At 36.3% G+C, this 26,481-nt stretch overlaps 1 protein-coding gene across 3 annotated transcripts in view; it reads left to right on the top strand.

Moving 5' to 3' along the window:
- Positions 1-20,939, top strand: part of LOC134658378 (potassium voltage-gated channel protein Shal) — a 102,679-nt gene extending 81,740 nt beyond the window's left edge. Inside the window, exons 2-7 of one of the 3 annotated variants that reach the window (XM_063514050.1) lie at positions 7,903-8,065; positions 9,566-9,754; positions 13,019-13,171; positions 14,394-14,456; positions 16,819-16,932; positions 20,762-20,939. In XM_063514050.1, the coding sequence (XP_063370120.1) occupies positions 7,903-8,065; positions 9,566-9,754; positions 13,019-13,171; positions 14,394-14,456; positions 16,819-16,932; positions 20,762-20,860 (781 nt within the window). In that variant the 3' untranslated portion in view covers positions 20,861-20,939. The remainder of the gene's footprint in view (positions 1-7,902; positions 8,066-9,565; positions 9,755-13,018; positions 13,172-14,393; positions 14,457-16,818; positions 16,933-20,761) is intronic. The other 2 variants (XM_063514051.1, XM_063514052.1) reach the window with 2 other exon arrangements.
- Positions 20,940-26,481: the final 5,542 nt, after the last annotated feature.

Here is a 26,481-nt window from a genome sequence, read left to right as displayed (position 1 = left end):
CACCGACTTGCGTGTGCGTGACGTGCACGTGCGCGTGCGCTAAAATGTTGGAGCCGCACACGCACACGTCACGCAAGCAGTGTGCCGTCTCTCATAAGGATCTGTATACTACAACGCTGCACGCGCACGTGCACGTCACGCACTAGCAGCCGGTGTGCACATGCCTTTAAGCCACATATGTAAACAAATTTAACACTTTTACCTATTTTAATTTTGAACTCTATTGAAATTGGAATAAGGCTTATTTTAGCCTGGTTGGTAAAAGTTTAACCTTGGTAGGGTTCATCTGAAAATATACAGAATGATGAAGTGTTATTTTTACATAATAAATTTAGCTGTCAATGTTTTTCAAGAGTTATTTTAAGTGTGTGTTTATTATTATACTAGTGGCATTGTGAACTGTAGACCTAGCGTCTTAGCGAACATAACTTAAGAGTTATTAACTGTAAGGCTCTGCCATTTCGAAAAAAAATCCAAAATTAGGATCGGATTTGCTCAAAGTGAAAGGTTGACCTTCACTACTAAGGCTCGGTTAATAAATAGAAAAGACTGACCAAGGATGTTATTAACATTTTAGTTATTTATGTAGGTACGTGTGAAATCCTTATACCTACTAATTATACTACTAAATATAAGTTATTTATTTCGGGCCCATGCCCGATTCGGATTTTGTAATAGATATCTATTAGACATCGCCAAGATACGATAACGATATGTTTAAGATCTAACCTGTCAAATTTGACATTTCCGCGATTCTGGAGATACTTTTAAACGGTTTCCACAAGATATTACTTAGAGATCTAATTCACATCTAATAGATATCTAACACGATCTATCGTAAAAGTGACATTGGTTGCCCGAATTGCGCTGCAAAAGAGAACTAGTTGAAATCTAAACTATAACGTATCTAGAATGGATCTAGTACGTGTCGTCTCTTGTGAATATCTTAAAGTTCGAATACGGCAGTATCTTGCCAGCTTGAATATGCACAAAAATAGATTGAAAACATAATAAAGAAGTTACCAAATCGATTTCAAATTAAGTATAAAATGTTTAAAACCAATTATTAATAGCCATAGCAATGCATGCATATTTTTTTGTGTTTCCCTACACACTCATAAGAGTCATAAGTATTACCGTCAAAGTATAAAACTTTGCCCTTTAAACATAACTTTGCCCACCGCGTCACAGATCAGTAAAAGCGAAATAACTTAAAAGTACCTAGTTACAGACACACTTTCTGAAGAAAGTGTAACTGTTACGCGGTGATCAAAGTTATGGTAAAGGGCAAAGTTTTATACTTTCACGGTACTATTATAACAACCGTGCCCACGCTAAATAATGCACAGCCGATGACAGGATCGAACTATAATGGACCTGAATTGCGACTGCACCGCAATTGCTGCATTTATGCATTATCCGCAGTTGACGTAATGGCATTGCTGCAAGAATGTTGCTATTGATTGCTATCGGAATGCAGTACACCTATTTTTTACAAGCTTTTATTTAACTTGCTATGTTTGTATGTATTTATGTTCAGCAGACGACGCCCAAATTGCCAAGTGTCGCAAATATGCATTCATGAAAACGAATTATGTATTTGCGGCACTTGCAATTGAAACTCTCGGTCCTTGGTCGTCAGACACCAAAAAACTAGTAAAAGAAATTTCTACCAAACTAGTCTGGGTGTCTGGCGACCTATGAGCTGGCGCATTTTTTGTACACAAACTCAGCCTCACTGTGCAGAGGGGGAACGCGGCAAGTGTCCTGGATACAATGCCCCAGGCAAGTTTAGGGCTAGATTTTTGAAGTAATCATTTTGTTATTCAAATTTACCATGTAAATATGAAGCGTTAAATTGACTAAATATAAATGATGTATGTTCGAGTCAAATCCAAGTATTGTCCAAATATTTATAAATAAACATGTCCCGGTTTTATAAATAAATTACAGTGTCAACTGCACATTCTGTTGTATTCTGCTTCGGTTTTGTTGTTATGTTCTGGGGGCCGATTTTTGGATTTCGATCGCTCGATTTCGTCACTCGAAAATCGGTGGAAAACGGCGAAATGCTAATTTTTGAAATACGAGCGATCGAAATTTGGAATCTATTGGTATTGACCACTCGATTTCAATTCTTTTAGTAGAATTTTAATGCCTAGTAGTGGAGATATTACGTAATTAACGAAATACACGAAATCGAGTGGTCGAAATTCAAAAATCGGCCCCCTGTGTTGTTTTGTGTTTGTTTTAAGTGTCAATGGGTACACTGAAAATCAGCGTCGTAACACAACTCATGTGCTACGACACATGCTGAGTGTTATCCTTTTCTGGAACCCCTCGCAACATTGTTACTTACCTACTAATTTACCTAGATTTAAGCCTATCTTAGTGTTGTTGTGTATGTGTGTTTCGAATAAATTATCATTCATTCATTCATTCATTCAAATCTTGCAAGCTAAATTAGATTCCCATTATTCGATTAAGCGGAAACTTCACATCACTACATAGTATAAAACAAAGTCGCTTCCTGCTGTCTGTCTGTCCCTATGTATGCTTAGATCTTAGATTTACCTGTGGAAACTTGTAATTGGCTCACTGTTTCCACTCATGTAAGTGTTCCTAACAAATAAAATAAAAATAAATCTTTAAAAGTACGCAACGGATTTTGATGCGGTTTTGTTAATAGATAGATTGATTCAAGAGGAAGGCTTATGTGTAATTTGTTAACCCGTGCGAAGCCGGGGCAGGTTGCTAGTATGAGGAGTATGTATATATAAGTAAGGTGGGTGGCCATGCAATATTATGGTATGCTATTATTAATATCTAATCTGATGATGGACAGGGACACAGAAGGTGGCCATAGGAACTCTGTGATAAAACAACGCAACCTAATTGTGTTTTGATTTGTTAGAATTAATTCGATGAGTATTTAGTTGCCTGTCGAAAGAAAAGTACAGTCAGCGATAAAAGCTAGTAAAAATATGAAATTTTTGAGAAAAAAATATTACATTTAGAAGTAAACTGGGATAGTAAAGACGATTTCATGATACCAATGAACGTACAAGTTTTCCCTTCATTCGGCAATGTCTAGAATATAATTATTATATCCTCAGGTGATAAGCAAAACTCACTAATTACTAAAAAAAGTTTTAACACTATGGCTATGAACTTGTGGTGGTAATTCACTAATTACCTCCTGAGGTCAGGTGACAAGCAAAACTCACTAGTTTTGCTTGTCACCTGACGATATTTGATCCTCTTTTTGTATTTTTTCATAATAAGTACGTATACACTTATTTAGAACTTTTGACGCTGTAAGGGTTAAAATCTTCTAGTGATTGTTAAATTTCAAATTATATTTAAAAATCATCATCATCGTCAGTATAATCAGTATTTCTTTTACTATGATATAAAATGTTAAAATAAGTAACCAAGAAAAATTCTCTCAAGGTACCTACCTATAGTAAAACCATCACATACACTAAATTTACAGTAGTAGGTAATAAAAAAACATTTCTGATAAGAGATAACAAAATCCTTGAAGGCTAACCAAAATACACCCGGAAGCATATTTTATCACCAATAAAAACTTTTAGAGTATACCCAAAATCTTTTCCCATCTACCGACGCATACGAAAAATACCATTATGAAGGATTTCCCTACGTAAGTCTTTAGAAACAAGGTACAACTCGGAGTTTTTAAGCGGCAAAAATAAGTTTGTAGAGTTTAAGCTGTTGCAAGATTTTAGCTCTGAATTGGTGTGAAAACTTTTTTAAATTTTAGTGCTTATGTCTTTAAGTTTGAGTAGGTTTTTGGCTGGCACAGTTAGTTTTGTACTAATGTCGGATTATGGAGAAACTGGTATAACCGAGTTAGCAAACTAGAGGACTTTTGAATCGATTAAACGACTTTGATATTCAGGAAGTTTTTTACGCAAAAAGATCGTAGCCGGGTATGAGCCGGGTTCAATTTTTTTCAAAGGATCCCACACAATAAATTTAATAATACTTGGTACAGAAGATTCACTCTCTAACAAAACGCTCATTTTCGACAGATATGACCGCTAGATGGCGCAAGCTCGAGCACGCGTCCGTTCTGTAGCGGTGCGCGGCAACTACCATGCAACTACTATGGCTAGGCACCAAAATTGGTGTGGGCCGCATGTACTTGTAGCGACGCAACGAAATCGCGGAGTGAGCCACGCCTGACAATGTCAAAGCTTTCAATAATGTACGTTTTTTAGGGTTCCGTAGCCAAATGGCAAAAAACGGAACCCTTATGGATTCGTCATGTCTGTCTGTCTGTCTGTCTGTCCGTCCGTATGTCACAGCCACTTTTTTCCGAAACTATAAGAACTATATCTACTGTTGAAACTTGGTAAGTAGATGTATTCTGTGAACCGCATTAAGATTTTCACACAAAAATAGAAAAAAAAACCAATACATTTTGGGGGTTCCCCATACTTAGAACTGAAACTCATAATTTTTTTTTCATCAAACCCAATACGTGTGGGGTGTCTATAGGGATAGGTCTTCAAAAATGATATTGAGGTTTCTAATGTAATTTTTTTCTAAACTGAATAGTTTGCGCGGGAGACACTTCCAAAGTGGTAAAATGTGTCCTTCCCCTGTAACTTCTAAAATAAGAGAATGATAAAACTAAAAAAAATTATGTACATTACCATGCAAACTTCCACCGAAAATTGGTTTGAACGAGATCTAGTAAGTAGTTTTTTTTTAATACGTCGTAAAACGTAAACCGCAATTTACCTTCTTGCTGCTACGGAACCCTTCACGAGCGAGTCCGACTCGCACTTGGCCGCTTTTTAAACCCCGTCGCGCAAATCCTTGTTATTTTTGACGTTCTCAAATCTAGACCAGGTAAACACAAAAACACCTTAACACCACCAATCGTAAATTCCTTGACGTCAATGAAATGTAAACAGAGTTGGAACAAACACTGGGAACGAAGGATTTGTTTACTAAGCAAACGCTAGTAAGTTAGCTTTAGGGTTTAGAATCGTGAAATTATAAAGTTAACTTTGCGTTTTGTTACGACTTTTGGCATAGACGTTTACTACTCAACATTGATAGATACAATTGATAAATATACTGAGACAATTTTAAAATAATATAAATGAAAATGATTAGTAGGTACGTGTTGTACAAATTTTCTAAAACATTTTTTTTTCAGTAGGTTGTTTTTGAGTTTATCGCGAACATATATACAAACAGACAAACACGGCGGAGGACATTGTTTTATAAGGTGAAAAAGTGATTTATTTACCTTTCTTTATGTCATTATTACCTCGTTCATTGTAATATTTTAACTTATCTTCCGCCTTTTTAAGAAAATCTTCTTCAAAAACAAACAGCAAATAAGTATTGCCATCCAGTGGAGCAATGCGGCCAGCCTTATGGGCACCCTACCTAATTTTTTTATTTAAACTTTTTAATTTAAGCGTTTTTATTATTATGTTTTGCGGGGTATGACTATATTTTAAGAATAACTCTGTATTTTATTAAATAAATAAATAATAATAAAAATGTTTTACAATAACAAGCAAACAATCCGTAAATTTCCGGAATGAAACGAGAAACGGAACTCGATTCCGGATTCTTTCAAAGTAGGTAATCAACTCTCTCTGGCAGCCGGCCAAATGAACCCGCGATTGATGTGACAAGTTCCACAACTTCTGACAACGCACGTGTAAAACTTACGAGATGAGACACAAACACAACAAATGTTGGATACCTGATGAAATGTTGACGGTTTGGACATGTAGCATGACTTGATTGGTAATCTCGTTGTACTCGTATTTTGCTGGCATCGTTATTAAGTTAAAAAAATATGGTTGCCCGTAAAGTCGGTTTACGGACGATAATTTTGCGTGATAACGTCATAAGAAAACATTGATGAAAAATTGCATACTTTTATACGTTACCATGGAGATCTGTCCACAACGTTACCATGGCGATCTGTCCACAACGTGACACTTTTTCGTGCATGCTACCGGTGTTCATCGAATTATAAGACGTTATCACGTCAAAATATGTATGGCTAATTTTAGTTTACTTGATTAGTTCCAGTAAATAACCTTTTTTGGATCTTAATGTAATGGCCCACTTTTAAAAAGGAGTACAAATTCAGGGAATCAACGTTTGTCTGCATAATACACAGCCCGACCAAAAACAATGGAAAACACTAATTAACGATAGACTATTTAGAAACAAGAGATTATCAGAAGAATCATAATTTGTATAATAAAAGCGTTAGTAGACACGAGTTTACTGTCACTATGACATAATGGAGGTGAGATGAAGCTATAAATTTTGTATAATACGCTCCCGAATATTTAAAACTCGAATAAAATGGAACAATTCTTAATTTTTAAATAAGTTGACTAGTTTCATTGTGTTGTCAAAATATTTAGTATTCTTTTTTGACGTTAATCTCCGAGGAGACATTAAAAGTCAGTGGCATAGAATAGAATAAATTTGTATTACAGTAGGTAACGTTTATATGTATATAAAACTAGACGGGCCCGCAGCTCCGCTCGCGTCAAATGAAATAAAGAGTTTGTCTTATGTTTAGTTATATAAATACCGATATTATTATGTATTGAACCTTGCCAGGGTTTATAACTGTGGTAGGGACTTTCTATTTGTAACCGATAGGTATTTGGATAACTAATTCGCAAATTTCTCAAAAAATTATGTGATTTGATAAAAGGCAAGATTGTATTTTTTCATCTACGTAGGTATTTATTTAAAACTTGTTTCAACATAAAATTATTATTAATTTTTATAAGCCCAATTGCAAAAACGTTCATTAGATTAATTTCCGATATATATATCTGATGGTGACTGTTCAGCAAGAAGAAAAAATCCTACCTGATCGAGTCGTATCGTATTACGCGAGAAAACAGTTCCCGAATTGCTTATATCTGTAAAGTCATTAAAGTATAATTAACATACACACATTATTACGGGCTGGTGCCCGTGGTATCCCTTGAACTGATGGGCTTCATATTAACATTAACTTGCTATCAACTTTGTATTTTTGATTTTGGCCCATCTCGGCAGCCCGTTCCCCGGACGAATGGCAATGTTTGCCGAAGCCGTGAGAGTCAATCTGAATAAGATAACTCAAAAAGAAATTTAAAATAATAAAATACAAATTATTAACACGATAATCATACGATAATACTAATTTGATTGATAAGTCATATATGGCATAAGTCACTCGGATGGGCATAGACTAAGGTTGAGGTTGACAGCACTTTTTATTTTATTTCGTATAAGAAAACACCGCAATAACTGTATACCAACATGACAAACATAAACATTTGGTATGTCTGTCCACATCAAATAATTTTGTCTGTAGCACCACCGAAACGAAAGCAACCGAATGTTGCCGAAAATGGTCGATCATCGTAAAATGAAGATTGTTATGAAAATTTCTTTTGGTTATTGTAAATTAAATACGCATCGTAAGCGATAGTTTTTATGCTCTAGTTCTATTCTCGTATTTAGATAATAGATTTAAACAGTTTTTTCTTATCATACGTGCGTCGTATTCGAGAAACGTGTCAAAAACTTTTTTAGAAATTTGTAAGGCGCCATCTCGCTTCTTCCCTCGTTTTTTATCCCGTTCTGGTTTTTCAATTTTATATATATAGATGAGGAATCTTTAAGAATTTTAAAACTAGGCTTTTGATTATTTACATAGGTAAACCACATCATAGGTCATATGTAAATTATAGAATTTAAAGATACTTATTCTCAGGATTGCGATAAAAAATCAGGACAATTATAAAGATTGTTGCTTTATGGACACCGTTAGGTACAGTTGAACTCAATAACTATACAAATCTAACCATAACCCTTCTTTTCCAGATACGGCGACATGGTCCCCGGCACGATCGCGGGCAAGATCGTAGGCGGCGTATGCTCGCTGTCTGGAGTGCTCGTGATCGCTCTGCCTGTGCCGGTCATCGTGTCCAACTTCTCACGGATCTACCATCAGAACCAGAGAGCTGATAAAAGGAAGGCGCAGCGGGTAAGAACGAACATACTCGTGCGATTATCTTATCCAGGCGCCCCTGAAAGTATGTTTAAGAAGTTGGCGCATTGGCCAGACTTGTGGACATTTTAATTTTGAATTTCGTAATGTCCTTTAATTGTTTAATCATAATAAACTCCCTGTCAGTGTGTCTACCTTCTCAAGGATCTACCATCAGAACCAGAGAGCTGATAAGAGGAAGGCGCAGCGGGTAAGACTCATCATTGGTCTTCTCATTCAAACTCCCTAAACGCGTGTCGTTAGCAAGAAGGGATATCTGTTGAACCAACGGTACTTTTTTGGAATTCGTAATGTCCTTTGAATGTGACGTGGTTAAAATATGTTGGAAGTGAAATCCAACATAATAATCGTAATAGTCAGTAATAGTCACTGTGTCTACCTTCTCAAGGATCTTAGAACCAGAAAGCTGATAAGAGGAAGGCGCAACGGGTAAAAATCTTCATTGGCCTTCTCCCATTCAAACGTCCTAAAACGCGTGTCGTTAGCAAGGGATATTGGTTGAACCAAAGGTCATTTTTAGGAATACGTAATGTCTTTCGATTTTTGAACTGTCATCTAAATTTTGATATGATGCATTCTACAATCATAAACTTTAGCCGTAAGTACATAGCGGTTGAAAGATCGTAGGCGGTGTATGCTCCCTATCTACCATCTCGCGGGTGTACTGTCAGAAGTTCTGACAGTACACCTACTAAGAACTGTCATAATCATCGTAATATATTCTGAATAATTCTTATTGCAGCGCCGACGAAATGTTTGGGTCGTTTATCAGTGGGCACTGGGCACACCCAAGGAAAAGCTTTTAAATTCGTTATACCCGTTTACTATTGAACTTGCATTAATTAATGTACCCGAAGCTTCTAAAGTGACTCGACAGATACAAAATCCTAAAAAAAAGCGATCCTTAAATACATCAACTGCCCTAATTTTAGATCTACTTTTAATACTTCGAGTTAAATTAATGCGGTAGACCTTTATTAGAACACCAATACTTAGTTACAATTACAATTCGTCATCGTACGCTGTATAGTTTATCTTCCTACAATTGTTCCCGTTTTGTCACCTATTTATAGTTAAACGCTATATTAACTCTTAATGAAAATCAATAGGGAATATTACGCGAAACTCTGCGTAGGGGGCGCCACTAGGTACCATAATAAGTCACAATCTTAGGGTCTACCGCAAACGAAAGAGTCTAAATTTTGTTATTTAACCTCTCTATCACTCTTGTATATTGGGGCGATAAAGAGGCAGATAGCTGAGTTTTAATTTTCGCGTTTCCCGGCAGGCCCTTTGTAAACAAACCGCCTTAAATTGATGTATCAGTCATATTTTACTGTCTGTGAAATTGTCAAAAACAGTTTAAGGCACAGTGTGTATAAGTTACTCTATGGTTTATGATGGGAGCTAGTGCTGCACTCTGGTGGCAGAACATTGCAGTAATACCCTTTTAATGTCTACTTTATCAAATTCCAGAAAGCCCGTCTCGCCCGTATCCGCATCGCGAAGGCATCTTCCGGCGCAGCCTTCGTCTCCAAAAAGAAAGCCGCCGAGGCTCGCCTGGCTGCGCAGGAGTCTGGCGTGGAGCTGGACGACGCTGGACGAGACGAAGACATCTTCGAGTTGCAGCATCACCATCTGCTGCGCTGCTTGGAGCGCACCACGGTGAGCACGACTGGCCAAGTGTTGCCTCCAGGTTGCTGGTTTAAAATATTGGTGGTCGAGTTTTGCTTGAAACCAAACATTAAGAGGATACGCCAGAGAGGCTACCGCGAAAACCGAAATTCGTAAATTTCGGGGATCTTTCTCTTTTAGTCTAATGAAGGCGTAATTAGACTGACAGAGAAAAATGCCCGGAATTTTCGAACTTCGATTTTAGCGGTTATAGCCCAGGTCCAGAGCTTAAAATTTCGATGGTCGAGTTTTGCTTAAAACCAAAGATTAATGGCTCTAACTGAGGACCTGGTGGTGGTGGCAAAAATGAATTTCTACATTCGGGTCTCTATTGTTTCCCAAATAGTTTTAAGCCATAATGTATTGTTTGTCCGCATTTTCGTGTCATAATTCATTTGGTTCAGAAACGCGTCACTTATCAGGATTGCCATAAAACAAATCTATTTAACCTAACCTATCTATATGATAACCTAACGAGAATCCTGAAATGTTAACGGTTTCAGTTTTATGACTAATGATAATATGACAAACAATACATTATTACTTAAAACTTTATAACTTATGGGAAACAATGGGACCCCTCTTCATTCATTAGGAGCATTATCCTTACAGCTACGTAGGTACTTGTAATTTTTGAGCAAGGTCATTAGTAAAATAACACTAACCCATTACACAGCTTATAAGCTTTAATTCAACATGTAAAGATACAAATTGTAGGCTATTGTTACACTACTAATTTGTCACACAAGCTTTCACATTACGCTAACCATAAGCTCAATTTCGCTGTTAAAATTAATTGGATGCTAAATTATTTTGATATTATGTCATATGCATTGACCAAGGAAATTAAAACAAATACCTTTTACGTCACCCTAGGCCCGTAAGTAGGATTTTCTCCCCGCTACGCGAGGAGAAAATTTCACTTCCTGGCCAAGGCAAGACGTAAAACTTTAGACAAACCACGGGCAGTAATTCGTAAAGCCCCAGATCGCATATTTATGGCCCTCACCTTCGGTTCGGGCCACAAACACCTGCGATCTGGAGCATTCACGAATTCACCTCCCTAGGTATGTAATGTACTATTACAGTACTTATGGCGCTAATTTACCACCCTAGTGCGTGCGTATGTACTGTAAAACGTTGCACAATACACTTGCGAATTTCCTACTTTTCGCACTTGTATCGTAATCTACTATTAACGGCTAAATGGTCACTGTGAAATAAGACAAAAAGGTAAATGTTTTAGACTCCTTGTTCACACCTGTTTGAAAATTGACTGTTTTATATTACACATGTATTCACACCATTTTCATTTTCCCAAAGGTTAGCTGGTAGAGAACGTCTTACGCAATAGGTCCGCCCCTTGCACTGTAAGTTTTATGTGCAATGCTCGTAAAATTGGTGTTGTATTCATACATATTTAAAACTTATGTTAACATAAGTTTGTATCATTAATGTATATATCACTTGACACTCGTATTTTTGAAAACACAAATATAACCAAATAAATCCATGGAAAGGGATGATCAAATATAAAGAAAAACCGGCTAAGTGCGAGTCAGACTCGCGCACGGAGGGTTCCGCACCATCAACAAAAAAAACAAGCAAAAAAACGGTCACCCATCCAAGTACTGACCCCGCCCGACGTTGCTTAACTTCGGTCAAAAATCACGTTTGTTGTATGGGAGCCCCACTTAAATCTTTATTTTATTCTGTTTCTTTTAGTATTTGGTGTTAGCGGCAACAGAAATACATCATCTGTGAAAATTTCAACTGTCTAGCTATCACGGTTCGTGAGATACAGCCTGGTGACAGACGGACGGACGGACGGACGGACAGCGGAGTCTTAGTAATAGGGTCCCGTTTTTACCCTTTGGGTACGGAACCCTAAAAATCGAATGTGCTATACGATGTAGTTCATAATAAAATTATGAACTAAAACGGTGGAAACAATTGTTTTCCATCGTATTTCCTCGGAAAAGTTCGTACTTCGTATTTGTCATGCCACTTCAGTCAGACAACATGCCAATCGCTAACGCTCCGTAGCGAACGAAACGCAACTGTCACTGTCACACTAATATGGAAGAGTGATAGGAAGACATAAAGCGATTCGATGGCGAAGCGATAGCAATTGTCGCTTTGGCTTGGCCTTCAGTACTTTTAGTACCGATACTGACTGAAATAGCAAGTCACAAGTCACGTTCGTACGTTTCCTTGAAAATACGTTGGAAAATAATTATGCACTAGATCTGTACCTACACTTATCGAACGTTGTAATTATAACCAATCACATGATTTTTTGAAGGCCAGGCTTGTAATTAACACGCAATAACAGTAATAAGTATCATGAGCAACTCTTTTCATGGATTTTCTAGTGAAGAGTGTTTATCTAAAACACCTAAAACATAAAAAATATCTACATTACTTTAAATTATATATTTGGCGAGTGACGAAAAGGGACCTAGTAGAGTTTTCACATCACAACAAAATTAAGAGCCACCCTACACTAGCGTCTCCCGGGCGTCGGCGCCGTCGTCAAGTGAACTCTATGGCTGCTACTTGACGCAACGTTGGCGCAACTGCGCAGCGACGCCATTTTCCATAGCGCTGACTAGACGCCGACGCTCAAAGACGCTTATGCGGGGTGGTCCTAACACACCACTACATCAGTACAGTACACATTCCATGTTCCATTTAGTTTGTTTGTTTTTCTATTTTATTTTGATGTTAACAAATCGAACTGAGTAGTTAGTTGCGTTCTTACGAGTTGTCTTTGTATATTATTTATGGTTACGAAATACATATTACGAAATGCATGTTAAAATTAGGTAAATGTGAATTATGTACTTTGTTGTTTGTGATATAACTAAAATACCTGCCCAGTTACTAAAACAAATCATATCCCCAATATTATAACAAATTAAATACAATTATAAATATGGCACAGATACGTGTAAATATTATTTACCTACGCTACTACGTTCATTTTGATTTAACGTCTGCAATAAATATGACAGTTGAAAAATAACAACATGTCAATTTCTATTTAAAAACGAAAAACCCATTTTTTTAAAACTTGAAACTACCTAGATATCTTGCATCTAAAACGGGGATAATTAAGTAAAGCCTTTTGCAAGAACATCAAATAAAAAACAACATCTCAATTCTTAGTAATTCCATTAAAAAATATCAAATCATGATCTGTACGATTTCCATACTCTAAATTTATTAAAAAAAACTCATACCTTTTTCCAGGATCGCGAGTTCGTGGAGATGGAGAACCCATTCAATGGGGCGGTGAAGCGGCCCGGGTCGCCGTCGCCGCTCGCGTCGCCGGCGCACTCCGGCCGCGCGCCTGCGCTGTTAGCCTGCTGCGCGCGCTGCGGCTGCTGTCCGCAGAAATACCAGGTGATTTATGGAAAAAAACAATAACATTTAAAATACTGTGGGACAAATATCTTGCTAACTAAATTTTATAAAAATGAACCAAACACTTCAATAATGTTGCACGAATAATATTGAAGAATAAAGTTACTGGAATGCTCCTAGACTTGCAACCCACATAGTGCCACCCCACACTAGTGTCTTTTGAGCGTCGGCCTCTAGTCAGTGCTATGGAAAATGGCGTCGCTGCGCAGTTGCGCCAACGTTGCTCCGAGCAGCAGCCATAGAGTTGACTAGACGCCGACGCTCGGGAGACGCTAGTGTGCGGTGTCCCATACTCGTAGTTCCCTAGTAAAACAAAATTAAGTACCTACTATCTTATTTAATAAGTTACTATTGACTTCCGTTTTTCTATATTAATCGGTAGATTGTAGATTTATATGTCAAAACGAATTTCTGAAGTTAATTTAATTAGTCTAATACAATATACTGTACCTGCATTTTAATTATAATACTCACCATTCAATAAATACCATACATACAAACACATAGGTACCCTTTATTCATAAGTAGGTAGATTTAAAAGTAATATTTTCAGTTTAACTTTGATGAATTTTGTTGATTAGCGTATAAGTCACTTAGTCGATCTAGATATATTTTGATGTATTTTAAACTACTCATTTATTTTTAAATAATGATTAACAGATAAATAATCTCATATGAGCGATTTCCAATGTTTTGAATGAAAACTTTTTATTTCAGAACATACTTTATTAATTATTATTTTTATTCAGTTTTTTGATCCTCATGATTATAAAAAAAGTTCTAAACATCCCGTTTCATTTTATTATATAATTATTTTTTCCATTTATAGATTATAAATATTGTATTGAGACGAAGCAATTGAATTTCAATTTTCCATCCAAAATTGTTGACGCTAACTTAACTTATTAAAGCTACCAAAAAAGTTAGTTCTGGTTCTGAGACAAAAGGCTTTTTATTAAAAAAGTTTTCGATCCGATCCGATATTGTATGCGGATGGCCCATGGACAAAAACAGCGGCCAGACAGTTACAGAGCGACAGTTCTTTTGTTTGAAATTGATTATTTTGAGCAATAATAATTAATTAAATTATTAAATATATATAAAAAGCACTTTATAAACTTCACTTCTTTATGGTCGTATCCGACATTGATATCGGATCGGACAACGTGAAAACGCTCTTATTATGACATTTTGGCGACAGAAGCGCCGTCGCTCGGTGCGGTGCGTCAGTCCTATCGGACTCGTCTCTTGCCCGCGTCGTGAGGTACTATATGTTGCCTTACTGAGCACTATGTGGACACTTTTGTTTGCCGTACCTTTATGTTTCTATGGCCGATTTTCTTAGACTACTACATGTTTCTTGAATTTGAATAAGATGAGTAGAAATTTTGATCAAAATCAAAATTATAAGTGAGAACAAAATACATAAAAGTATTTTATGCAATAGTTACAAAGTAAGAGTTGGTAGTTACAAAACAAGATCTGGCTAAGTTTTGTAAAAAACGCCATATGAAAAATATTTTTACAAAAAGCGCCAGAAAAATATTTTCATGTTTTCTAGCCTATTTTGTGTTCCACTGCTGGGCAAAGGCATCCGCCACTCATCATGGTTTGGTGCTGTAAAAAGCGCCGACATCATCCCGCTATCTCTTTTTTGGTCTGTCTCTGTCCTGGCTAATCTACGGTGTCCATTCGGTAGCCAATTTGGCCCACTGATCTGGGTCTTCATTTATAAACTGAAAATCTGTTAAAATAGTTAGGTACACAATGCTGTTTATGCGTATAATAAATCTTACATAGATAACTTATGCTTTGATATTTTTTTTTCTCGGCCATAGAAACATAAAATTGCTCGTTCACAAAACCCTTAAAACCTGGGGTCTTGTCGCTTGCCCCGTCATGTTGGCCGTGCTAGGTGTATCTCGTGCTGCAATATTGTATATCAGTAACATTTATTATGCTAGATATAATATAGAGACACCCCATACTGGCGTCTTTTGAGCTTCGGCGTCTAGTCAGCTCTATGGCAATTGGCGTGGTTGCGCAGTTGCGCGAACGTTGCGTCGAGCAGCAGCCATAGAGTTGACTAGACGCTGACGCTCGGGAGACGCTAGTGTGAGATGTCTCATAAAGAGGTGTTTTATAATATCTTCCATTGGATAGACTTGCACTTCAAAGTACTGGATTAAATGGAGTTAGTTAAAAATGTTTATAATTGTATCGAAACGACATTTAAAATTTAACAAACAAAATTAAACAAAATATGTTATTGTACTCGTATCATGGGGATATGTGACTACAAACATCTCAACAACTACATATTCATAAAGTAATTTAATAAGATTTTTTTGTTACTAATATACTTTGGTTAAAGTTTTAAATATATGTATTGTTATTTTATTTTAATCGTTACAATAGCATCTTTTGTGATAAAACGACATTATAAAAATAAAGCTACATTTGCTTGTATCCGAACACAAGATATTTTATAGCTTATCAAAGGACTTAACGGTAAGTATTGGCTCAAAAATATTTAGCCAAATAAAACTATATTTACTTTATTTATGTATTTTCATATTATAACCATAAATGATCTTCATTCATCATTTAAAATACCTATTATCATAATTTAAAGTTAAAAATGACTCCATTAATTTGAGTCCAATACCAATATTTTAAATAATACCATTAGTATATAAGTATATTGTATTTACAATTACACACAACAATACTTGTACTTTGTAATACGTAGCTTTGTGTTATGCTCAACTTAAATATAAGGTTTTTATATGCTCTTTGCCTTTGTGTCTTTAATGCCTTTGTTTGTTATTATTTTCGCTAATTTATGTCTGTCTATAATTTTAAGACTTTTTATTATTCTTAAACTTCAATTTATTCTCATTATTTTTGTAGACCTTCACTCACACGACATACAAATTTTCATTAAATTTAATACAATAATATTAAAATTACTCTTTTTGCAATTGTATACCTACTTTAAACTCTATTTCAACACTCATTGTATGTTTAAATAATTTTGCTGTGAATTTGAATGTAATTTGTTTTAAATTGGTATTTTAAGTCCAAAAATATTTTCCTTATTTATATCGAAACTCGATAGGAATAAGAATTATAAGCTCCCGTGATAATCATCATTTTAAAACGGGTTACCCATACAATAATAGTCGATTATCGTCGACATGTTTTGAAGCACGCTCCGCGCACTCGCAGCAAGTATTAGGGCCACCCCACACTAGTGTCTCTCGAGCGTCAGCGTTTAGTCAACTCTATGGAAAATGGCGTCGCTGCGCCATTGCGCCAACGCTGCGTTGAGCAGCAGCCATAGTTGACTAGAAGCCGACGCGCAAAAGACGCTTGTGTTGACGCTCTTAACGTCAAACCAAATTTGACCCCGTCAATACGGTCTGAAGGGAGCGGTTTTGGTTGATGATCCTCGAAACGGAATGAAATTACATTATATCGAGCGATAATCGAAATAATTACTTGAGTAGCCCAAATAAATACTAATCATAACTTACAATGAGTGTTGTTATCGTTTCTAATTCCAACCAAGCAGTTTCACAGTACATTTCTTCCAAAAACTCAAAGCTCCAATTGGCTGACAGGTACTGCTCTTAGATTCGAGCAGGAAGGGCAGGAGGGGCACCCGGAGGTACACTGCGACCTCCAGACCGAGCGATACTTCGGTGTCGGCCGCGGCCAGCGAAGACCCTTTACCAGTAGGTGTGCGGTGTTACCACGCAGCGAAGCTAGGCTAGTTATGCGTGCCATACTGAAAGTTTCTGGATTCTGATATATGAGACGACTTATTTTTTCTAAGTGGCCAGTCCAGGAATTTTCAGTATGCCCTAAGTATGAGTAGGGTAGGGATGGTGACGAAGCTAGGCATAATAGGTATACGTAGGTCTCAAGTAGTGACGTTTCCGATGGCTGGCGAAACAAGATGCTAAAATGACACATTGCCCGAATTGGTTCAACTGGTCTGTCATTTTAAAACAGACTGCTGATTCGGCTATTAAACTGTAACTTTAATAATATATCTGGGATCTACGCAAAAGCAAATATTAAATGGCATCGGGTCTTTGTTAGAGTTATTTTAATTTGAACTGATAAGAAATACGAGTAATACTGAAATATACATTATTATTACAAAATAAGTCAGAAATGGAGGGTTAGATAGGTAGGTAAGTAAAAGATGTTACACATTAATCGATTTTTATACTGTTTTTTTATAGTACGATAATATTATACCTCTGAGATCTGGTTAGTCAGAAAGTTACAGTCATTTCTAGGTTTTTATAAATACAGGTTAGATTTTTCTCTTTAAGGTTTATGATCGCTGTGTGGTAATAACCGATAAATTGTATAAAAAAGGCTTTTAATGTCTGCAGGGTGTTGGCTGCTATAAAAATTGTCGCTTCATATAAAAATGGTGTCGCTTTCAGTACGAATCTGACGAAGGCCAAGGATAGAGGACTATAAGAAAGATTTGACCCTCATATTGTATGCTTAGCGAAAATTAACTTGGAACGTGGATCCGCGTATAAGGAAACTATAAAAAAAACTTGAGGTACAATAAATAAATAGGTACATACAAAGGTAAATAGTCGATTATGTTTTTGCTGAAGCGTGCTAACTTTTTAAAATATTTTTTTTAAGTATGGAAATTAGTCTCCATATTCCCTTACAGAATAATGGTCACAAGACCTAAATCTACACTCAATATTAATTTGACTGAAAACTGTTCCGGAGGCCTAAGTCAATTGTACATCGACAAACAAAAAGATAAGATAAAATGTGCCGCGATGGCTTGTGTTACGAAAATTTACGTGAGCATTTCCATAGCTTACATTATTTAAATTTCAATTGGCATGTTTTATTAATGATTATTATCTTGACAAGGCCCCTTCAAGGTTTAATAACGTACATATAACAGCCAAATTATTTATCCGAAATCATTAATCTTCGCTGAACGTACAAAGAGGGCTTATCGGTCAACCCTTACGCTGCGTCTTACGTAAGCGAACAACTCGCGAACGCGAAGCGAAGCGGCGCAGCGCGGCGCGGCGGGCCCACGGCGTTCGCGTTCGCAACGAGATCGCCCACGTAGGACACTTCTATAGGTATCAAAGGATTGGTTCACCCCGCGCCGCATAGCCTCGCTTCGCGTTCGCGTGTTGTTCGCCTACGTAGTACGCTGAGTTGGTGCCAACCCACACTAGCGTCTCCCGAGCGTCGGCGTGTAGTCAACTCTATGGCTGCTGCTCGACGCAACGTTGACGCAAATGCGCAGCTGACTAGTCGCAGACGCTCAAAAGACGCTAGTTGTGGGGTGGCCCTTAAGTTTCTCTATCATTGGCTTTTGCTTAATACTAAAAGTTGTACCCAGTATTTTTCAGTACGAAGTATCCTGTATTTAAATGTTGTATTTAATGTGATTTTTATTTATGGGCTTGCTGCTGTGCTAAGATGTTGTAAAAAGCAAGTTTTCGTTTCAGTATCGTGAAGTGTAAAATGTATTTATTGTGTATTTCAGTATCTTATATGATGTTATATTGTTGTTATAAGATCGTCTTATTCTTGAGATATTTTAACAAGTTATACCGAAATTTGCGGTAGCAAAATTGAACTGTTATAAATGATAATAATTTTATAAAACGGTTATTTTTTAAATCTTGAGAGGGTATATTTTATCTGAGCATATCGGCCTTATTAAAAAAAATTGTTCACTTCTGCTGAGCAAGACGTGCAAAGGAAATTTCTGTGTCTGCATAAAAAAAATTAAAGCAAGAGGATATAGTCTGAGGTTTTTTTTCGCTCGTGTACGATTAACAAATATATTTTTGTCAAGAGAGTAGGATACTGTCTCTTATTAGAAATTAGAGTAGAAAAAAAGGTTACCGCAATTTTGGGTGTTATTTAATATTAAAATGTAAAATATTTTTTAAACAACAAGAATGAGACGAGGTTTCAAGTAGATCCAGGAGTGTTGTAAATGTATTTAAATCGGATGTCCTTCAATGTTTGTAAATTATTTGCTAATTATGTTGAAACTCCCAACTGTGACAAAGGTTTCAACAGGAATGCCAACACACCGCACACATTATATATAAAATGGCGTTAATATAGCCATTTTATAAGCAGTGTTATATGTTCATCGTAGTAGAAGCATATTCAGTAGAAAAAAAGTAAATTCTTTAAAAAAATGTTGATTACCCCTGACCATTTTATGCAGTATCATCATTAACATACTTTACTTTATAGTAATGAAATAGAGTATATGATTTGTCAGTCAAAAGTAACACAGTATTGCATATAGTAAGGACGCTAAACACGAAGAATTTCATACATTGACATGCCGTTTCCTATCTCTATCTCACGCGCATAATTATATTGCTCTCCCGCACGCACGTTGGCATTGACCTCCGATTAGCAAGACAACAATATAATTTGATAGAGATAAGAAATGGCGGGTCCATGTACGTAATTCTTCGTGCAATGGAACATGACAGTTGATAGGTCAGAGGTTCACAACCTTGTGTTAATTTTTAAAATAGACAAATTAAAACCTTGACATCCAACGCACACATTTATTGACAGGAACATTTATTTGACACGTTACACGCTATTGGGTCTACATAAAAAAAAACTGTATATCTCTAATTGGCATGACTACACCAAAATTATTACTCATACACACAACAATTTCACTGCTACTTGCCACTTTCAATTTTTTTTGTATTTTACACTTTTATTTTTTAAGCTTGAGCATTATGTCGTGTCGATTAAGTATTTTAGGTAGATAAAAACGTAGTTAGGTCTAAAGTAATGTGTATTTAAATGTATCCGCTTAAATAATACCGATTTATATTCAGATATAACAAATAAACTATGTTTTAAATCTACATCTAAGCCTCTTTTTTACACTCGCAATAAAATGTACAAACCAATTTATTTTTATTGTATTTATTAATTATAAGGTCCCTAGTTTTTTTTAAAGTAAATGTCTGTATAAACCTTTTTTCTTTTCAATTAATAACAAAATTATAATTAACTTTTGGTTTATTTTGATACATTTTTATTTCCATGTGCACAAATAAATAAGTTGCAAATATTTTAAAATTTAAGTACAGAACAATACAGATTCGTCCAAATCTAGCAATATTTCGCTACCGTTTCATTTGTCATTATTAAAATGACAGTAATATTAAGATGTCCAATCTACAGTCCAATATATCCAGTCAAATGATAAATTTAAGAACTGCGATATCAATACAGATGTACATACGTATACTAAAAGAGAATTTCGCAATAAGACACGTTCGTGGCGCATTAACTAGCCAGAGAGGCCACCGCAAAAACCGTATTTCGCAAATTGCGGGCATTTTTCTCTGTCACTCTAATTACGCCTTCATTGGAGTAAAAGAGAAAGATCCCTGCAATTTGCGAAATTCGGTTTTCGCGGTAGTCTCTCAGCTATGGCACCTCTTGAGATTTGTATTGAAAAATCAAAACCATATTTTAACACAGACATTTCTCTCATTCCAGCAAGCATGCGGTAAATACATTCCGGCGGGGAGCACAGTCCAGGGAAATCAGACGGGCGTAGCGATGGACGGCACATATTTAGTGGAGGCGTCATTTTAGGGTCCGTCCACCAGCCACATGGAGAGCTACGTTTAGTCCGCACGGACCCTGTACGGACCCCCTTACGGAACCCCGTACGGCACCCGCATGGTCCCTCGTACGGAACCCCGTGCGGAACCCGCATAGTCCCTCGTACGGACAGTGGACACCCGTACGGAACCCCATACGGAACCCCCTACGGACCCCCCTACGGAATCCTGTACGGAACCCCGTACGGACCTAGTACGGACCCCGTGATCAGTGAGGGTGAAACCCAAGACTATATTGACAACAATTATTAGATGTATGTATAATTACGTCTTTATCTAACATGATACTGCCTATGAATTATCAAGTTTATATCGATGTGTAGGTACTTGATCTTGGGTGGATTGCTTAAATATACGAATTTAATATTTTATAAAAATATAACTATGAATATATAAATTAATTGTGTTCATCAAAACGCATCAGTTATAAATATTTTTAAATAGCTAAGTAAGTATCTTTAATTAATTAATTTATTATCATGCTCTGAAAATTTCCACGTTAATATGTATTATGTAAATACCTATTACGAAATTGCATTGTATTATAATTTGTAAATACTCCAGACACGATTGTACATTGTTAAATTCGTATATTTAAGTACCTAATTTCAAAAAATATATTTCCGATGCAGAATGTTAAATCAGTGTTCTGAAAGCAGTGTTTCTTGAAATGGTACAAACTCCTTAAAATATTATCTTATCTTTTAACAGATATAATGAAAAAAGTAATATTTTGTTATAAAACTAAACCTAATTAAAAATCTAAATCTAAAGAGGGCCCCTGAGGCATTGTGCCGAAGGTCCTGGCAGCATTTCCTCGCTGAAACGCAATGCTTATCCGCCGAGCGAGGAAGCTGCCAGCTATTTTGTCCCCAGTGACATCCACCAGCCGCTTGGCCAAATCTGCAAATTATTTGCCAAATGTTTTAAGATGTCCAGTTTAAGAAGTTTGTACAAACTTCTGATTACGAAACACGCTGCAATTGATATTTCAAATGATTACCAACTTAAGAGGCTGGTTCAGATTTAGTCATCTCAAGAAAGACAGATGAAGAGGAGAGATGAGAAGATTATAGCACAAGAGGTAGTGCCGGGTTTCTATACCAAAAAATATTTATAGAAACAGCAAATATCGTCCTAGCTATTGTAAATTGATATGTTAATATTGATTTACTTTTTAGCTAGGTATACTTGTTTTGTGTCATGTTTCTTGTTTGGAACAAATTTGAAGCATGACAATTTGTAAACTATAATGAAAATTTGACGTTTTTGCGCAAAACCATCTACCATCACTTCGAAGATCTAAAATCAATGTGAAATCAATCAATCAATATGTCTGTGTGTGTGTGTGAATGTCAATCTAAAATTTTTGGTTGAGAAGACCATCATAGAGAAGGAACTTGTATTTGTATACCTACGTACTTCGCTTCTGTAAGTGGAGTAGTATGTGTAAGTACAGGCGCGAGAGTTAGAAGCGACAAAAAGCTTGAAGATGACGACGTTCTTACCTGATAAACGCTCTCCACATTGACCTTATCTAAAACCAGTCTCTAAATAATTTCCTATCAGTGTGTTAACGAGTAGTGATACATGACAGTATTATAAGGATTTAATGTTGTAAAGGTGACTGAAAAAGTCTTGTTCTGACTCGATTATACGAATGTGAATTCTCAAATGGCGTTATTCATAAACGGCTGCTAACTTAATCAGTTGATGATCGTCGTTTGTTCCTATCTGTCGTTATGCTATAGAAAGGGACAAACGACGATCATCAGCTGATTAACTTAGCAGACGTTTATGAATAACGCCGAATGTTGTAAGCGTCAATGCAATAACTTATTACAAATTACGAAAAAATTAAGTTGTGAATGTAAATGAAGATCAAGATGTATCGGTATTAAAATAAATTCAACATCTACTAAAGAGCATGATACAGTTTCAAACATAATTGTGTTGTTTAAGACTTTTTCATGGTATCAAAAAAAAAGTCTGTTCTTATTAAGAACAATTGCTAATATATCTTAACCATTTCTATTTACATTTCATATAGGTATTGATTGCCGCTTACTACAACCGAGATAAGTTTGGATTGGGACAGAGATGAATTTACCCATCGCTGATATGGATTAGTAAGGAAAGATTTCAAATTTTGGTCTAGTCAATAGTTATTGAAATCATATCAATATTAGCTGATTAGGTTACTGGTAAACTTTAAAGTACATTTTCAACTTTTAATCGATTAACGTATGATGACAATGCCGCTGTTAGATTTTGAGCTGGTTCCGGAAAACGGTTTACGATTGCGAGCAACGAAAGTAGACAGTTATTGCTGTTCCGGAAAACGGCCTGCCCTCCACAGCTAAAGTTTGGAATGAACTGTCGCCCGCTGTATTTCCGGGCTGATACGACTTTCAAACCTTCAAGGAAACAGCGTATAGATCTTAAAAGAAGGCATCTATGGTGTTGTTTGTATCAATGACGGTAATTGCTTATCATCAGGTGATTAGTCTGCTTGTTTGCCTTCCATGTCATAAAATATCCTTATGACTTAAGCCGTATGCCTGACAGCTGTTCATCGGTAGAGTTCAGAATGACATGCCAGCAAAACTTTTCTGGGGATGGCTCTTAGTCTATGTTAAGCAATCGTATGTTTCGGGTGGCGTTTACGCCATTTTAGTCTGCAGATAAAAGTTTTATGTAACTGAAATACGTACATTTCAAATACAACGCTAGCATTTGCAAAGCGATAGTTTTAAATATTTCAACAATGATCACAAGTTTCTGTTTTGGAACAATTTTATTAAATGTTCCAAAAACTAGTACATAAGTTTATCGGATGGACTAGATAATAATTATAAATATTAGTAATAGTGTTCAGTTCACGTGTTCCTAATCTATCTGAATATTCAATTAATATTGTTCACAATTCAATAAAAATATCCAAATGCAAACTCAATTTCGATAAAAGGCTTTGCAAAGGATTTATAATGACAATGGACATAATAATAAACGATTTAACTACTACGGTTAATCTTTCTAAATTTCGTGCTGTTCGGGAGTCCTTCCTCAGGTTGAATACCTTACGGCTGCGGTGCGACGCATAAGAGAGACCCCACACTAGCATATCCCAAGCGTCGACTTCTAGTCAACCGGTGTGTCTGCTGCTCGACGCAACGTTGGCGCAACTACGTAGCGACACCATTTACCAGAGCGCAAACTAGACGCTGACGCTAAAAAGACGCTATGGTGAAGCCTCTTTAATGTATACCAACCCTCCTAAGGGCCACCCACACTAGCGTCTTTTGAGCGTCCGCGACCTGTCAGCGCTATGGAAAATGGCGTCGCTGCGGTGTTGCACCAAAGTTGCGTCGAGCAGCAGCCATAGAGTGGACTACACGCCGACGCTCGGGAGACGCTAGTGTGAGGCAACCCTAAAGTAAAAGTAAACTTTATCCGTGGTAAATAAATATTGTAAAATAAGCGCGTTTTAACTTCCTGATTAAAATTTGTTTTGAATCCACTAGCGATCTAGTGCCTTCGAAGATTATTTCGGAATAATTAACGTTACTCTGTGTTAGTGAGTATAGAGTATTAGATAACTGGCTCGAGGTATATTGCCACGCTGTAGATAAATTCCGTGATATTAAGTAGAATCAGGGTGGATTACCCAGGGTATAATACCTATATGTATTTCCATTTTATTTACGTTTCTCCAGAAATTTCCTGCCTCGCACAGTTAAACTGTGGAATGAACTGTCACCCGTGGTCTGGACCGATACGGCTTTCAAACTTTCAAGAAAATACCGTACTCTCATCTTAAAGGGCGACAAGTCGACAACGCACTTCAATCCCTCTTGTTTTGCAGGCGTCCATAGGCAACGGTAATTGACGGTAAATTTTTTGAGGTCCCTTTAGATGTTAGGTCTATTACGATCCTATGAATGATATTTAGTAAAACCGCCCAGAGGCTCGGCTCTTTCTAGACAAAAGTCATAGTGGATCACTTGAGGGATCTCATAAGATATTTTAGTCTAATACGAGTATAATACCCGGGTGATCCACTCAGTGGATCCTACTGGATATCACACTCCGTTTTAATGGAAAACGTGGTAATGCAATGAATATTGTACAATGAATAAGAAATTGAGATGGTAGCGGTCCCTTGTATGATATGATAGTGATTCTAGTTATACGTTAAGGGCTGAAATGTCGACATTTTGTATCAAAATTTATTTTTTGCTACAAAGTGTGACATTACGGACTCGTTATGGACTCTTATGAATGCAATAGTTCGAAAATGTTAAATAGATAGATGAATTTATGTGGTTATTCTAGAGATTTATTTAAATTATATGTTAAATTTAGTATTAAGACGAGATGTATAATGACGGTATTGCATTGGATGCATTTTAAGGTTAGGCGTAGGTTTTATTTTGTAGTTAATTAATACCGAATTCGATGTTGAAAATTTCTTCCATAAAATTGCCACAATTTCTACTAAAAACTAATATTTAAAGTGGTGTAGGTAAGTGTTTAAAATCGATAAAGAAGTAAATAAATTCTCAACTTTTTTCCAATGTTTTTTAACTTTCGGTGTTTAAATATATTTAAGTTATTAATCAAAATGGCGGGCGCCTATTTGTATACTCAAATTCACTAACCTAACCTGACAGGTGTTTTTAAATATTCCAGTATAAATACAATATATACGTTACTGTATTACGCCCTAAAGAAAATTTAATGAAAGAAATATTATTATGTACAAATATTATTATCCTAAATAGCGCTTTGCCATTTTCTTGGTCTGTCAAAATTCCCTGTGATTTTTAATGGCTGTTTGGTTTTCTCTTTACAAGAACTATATATTTTTTTGTTTGTTTGTTATGAGACAATACAAGAATAAAGGCCTAAGCACTCAGATAATTGAAATTGTTGCCAAAATGGTACCAAACTTTAAACGTACGAACCAATTCTGCGGAATTTATATTTTATTTATTACTAAAATAATTGTATGAGAGACATGTCGAATATTAAGAAAAGATGAATAAGAATAATTTTCTATTAAAGTTATATGCATATAAATAATATATTTACATACAAAACAAATGTGAAATAATAAAACTTTAAAAGAACTCACAGTAATGTATAAAGTACAAAATAATGTTAACTTCATTCGAGGTGCACATGCACAATGTTTCGTGTATTTTAATATTAATTAATTAATTCAAAATATTCTTACAATTTTAAAACGATTCTCGCAGAATTGGTTTTTGCGTGCATGCAACGGATATATTTTCTTGAACACACAACACATTCAAAATGTGACTGGACTTCGTTTAAGCTGACCCTGCACCGACTTCAAGGCCACCCCACACTAGCGTCTTTTGAGCGTCGGCGTCTAGTCAGAGCTATGGAAAATGGCGTCGCGACGCTGCGCAGTTGCGCCAACGTTGCGTCGAGCAGCAGCCATAGAGTTGACTAGACGCCGACGCTCGGGAGACGCTAGGGCGGGGTGGCCCTTAACACAACGAGTAGTGCGTGAGTGTCATTATAAACTTTACATTTTCATAGATTTCAAGAGAATATTTTCGA

This window comes from Cydia amplana, chromosome 22 (assembly GCF_948474715.1).
Source record: "Cydia amplana chromosome 22, ilCydAmpl1.1, whole genome shotgun sequence".
Taxonomy (NCBI): domain Eukaryota; kingdom Metazoa; phylum Arthropoda; class Insecta; order Lepidoptera; family Tortricidae; genus Cydia; species Cydia amplana.
The sequence above is the reverse complement of the archived record's forward strand: the minus strand, read 5'-3'. Positions and strand labels throughout refer to the sequence as shown.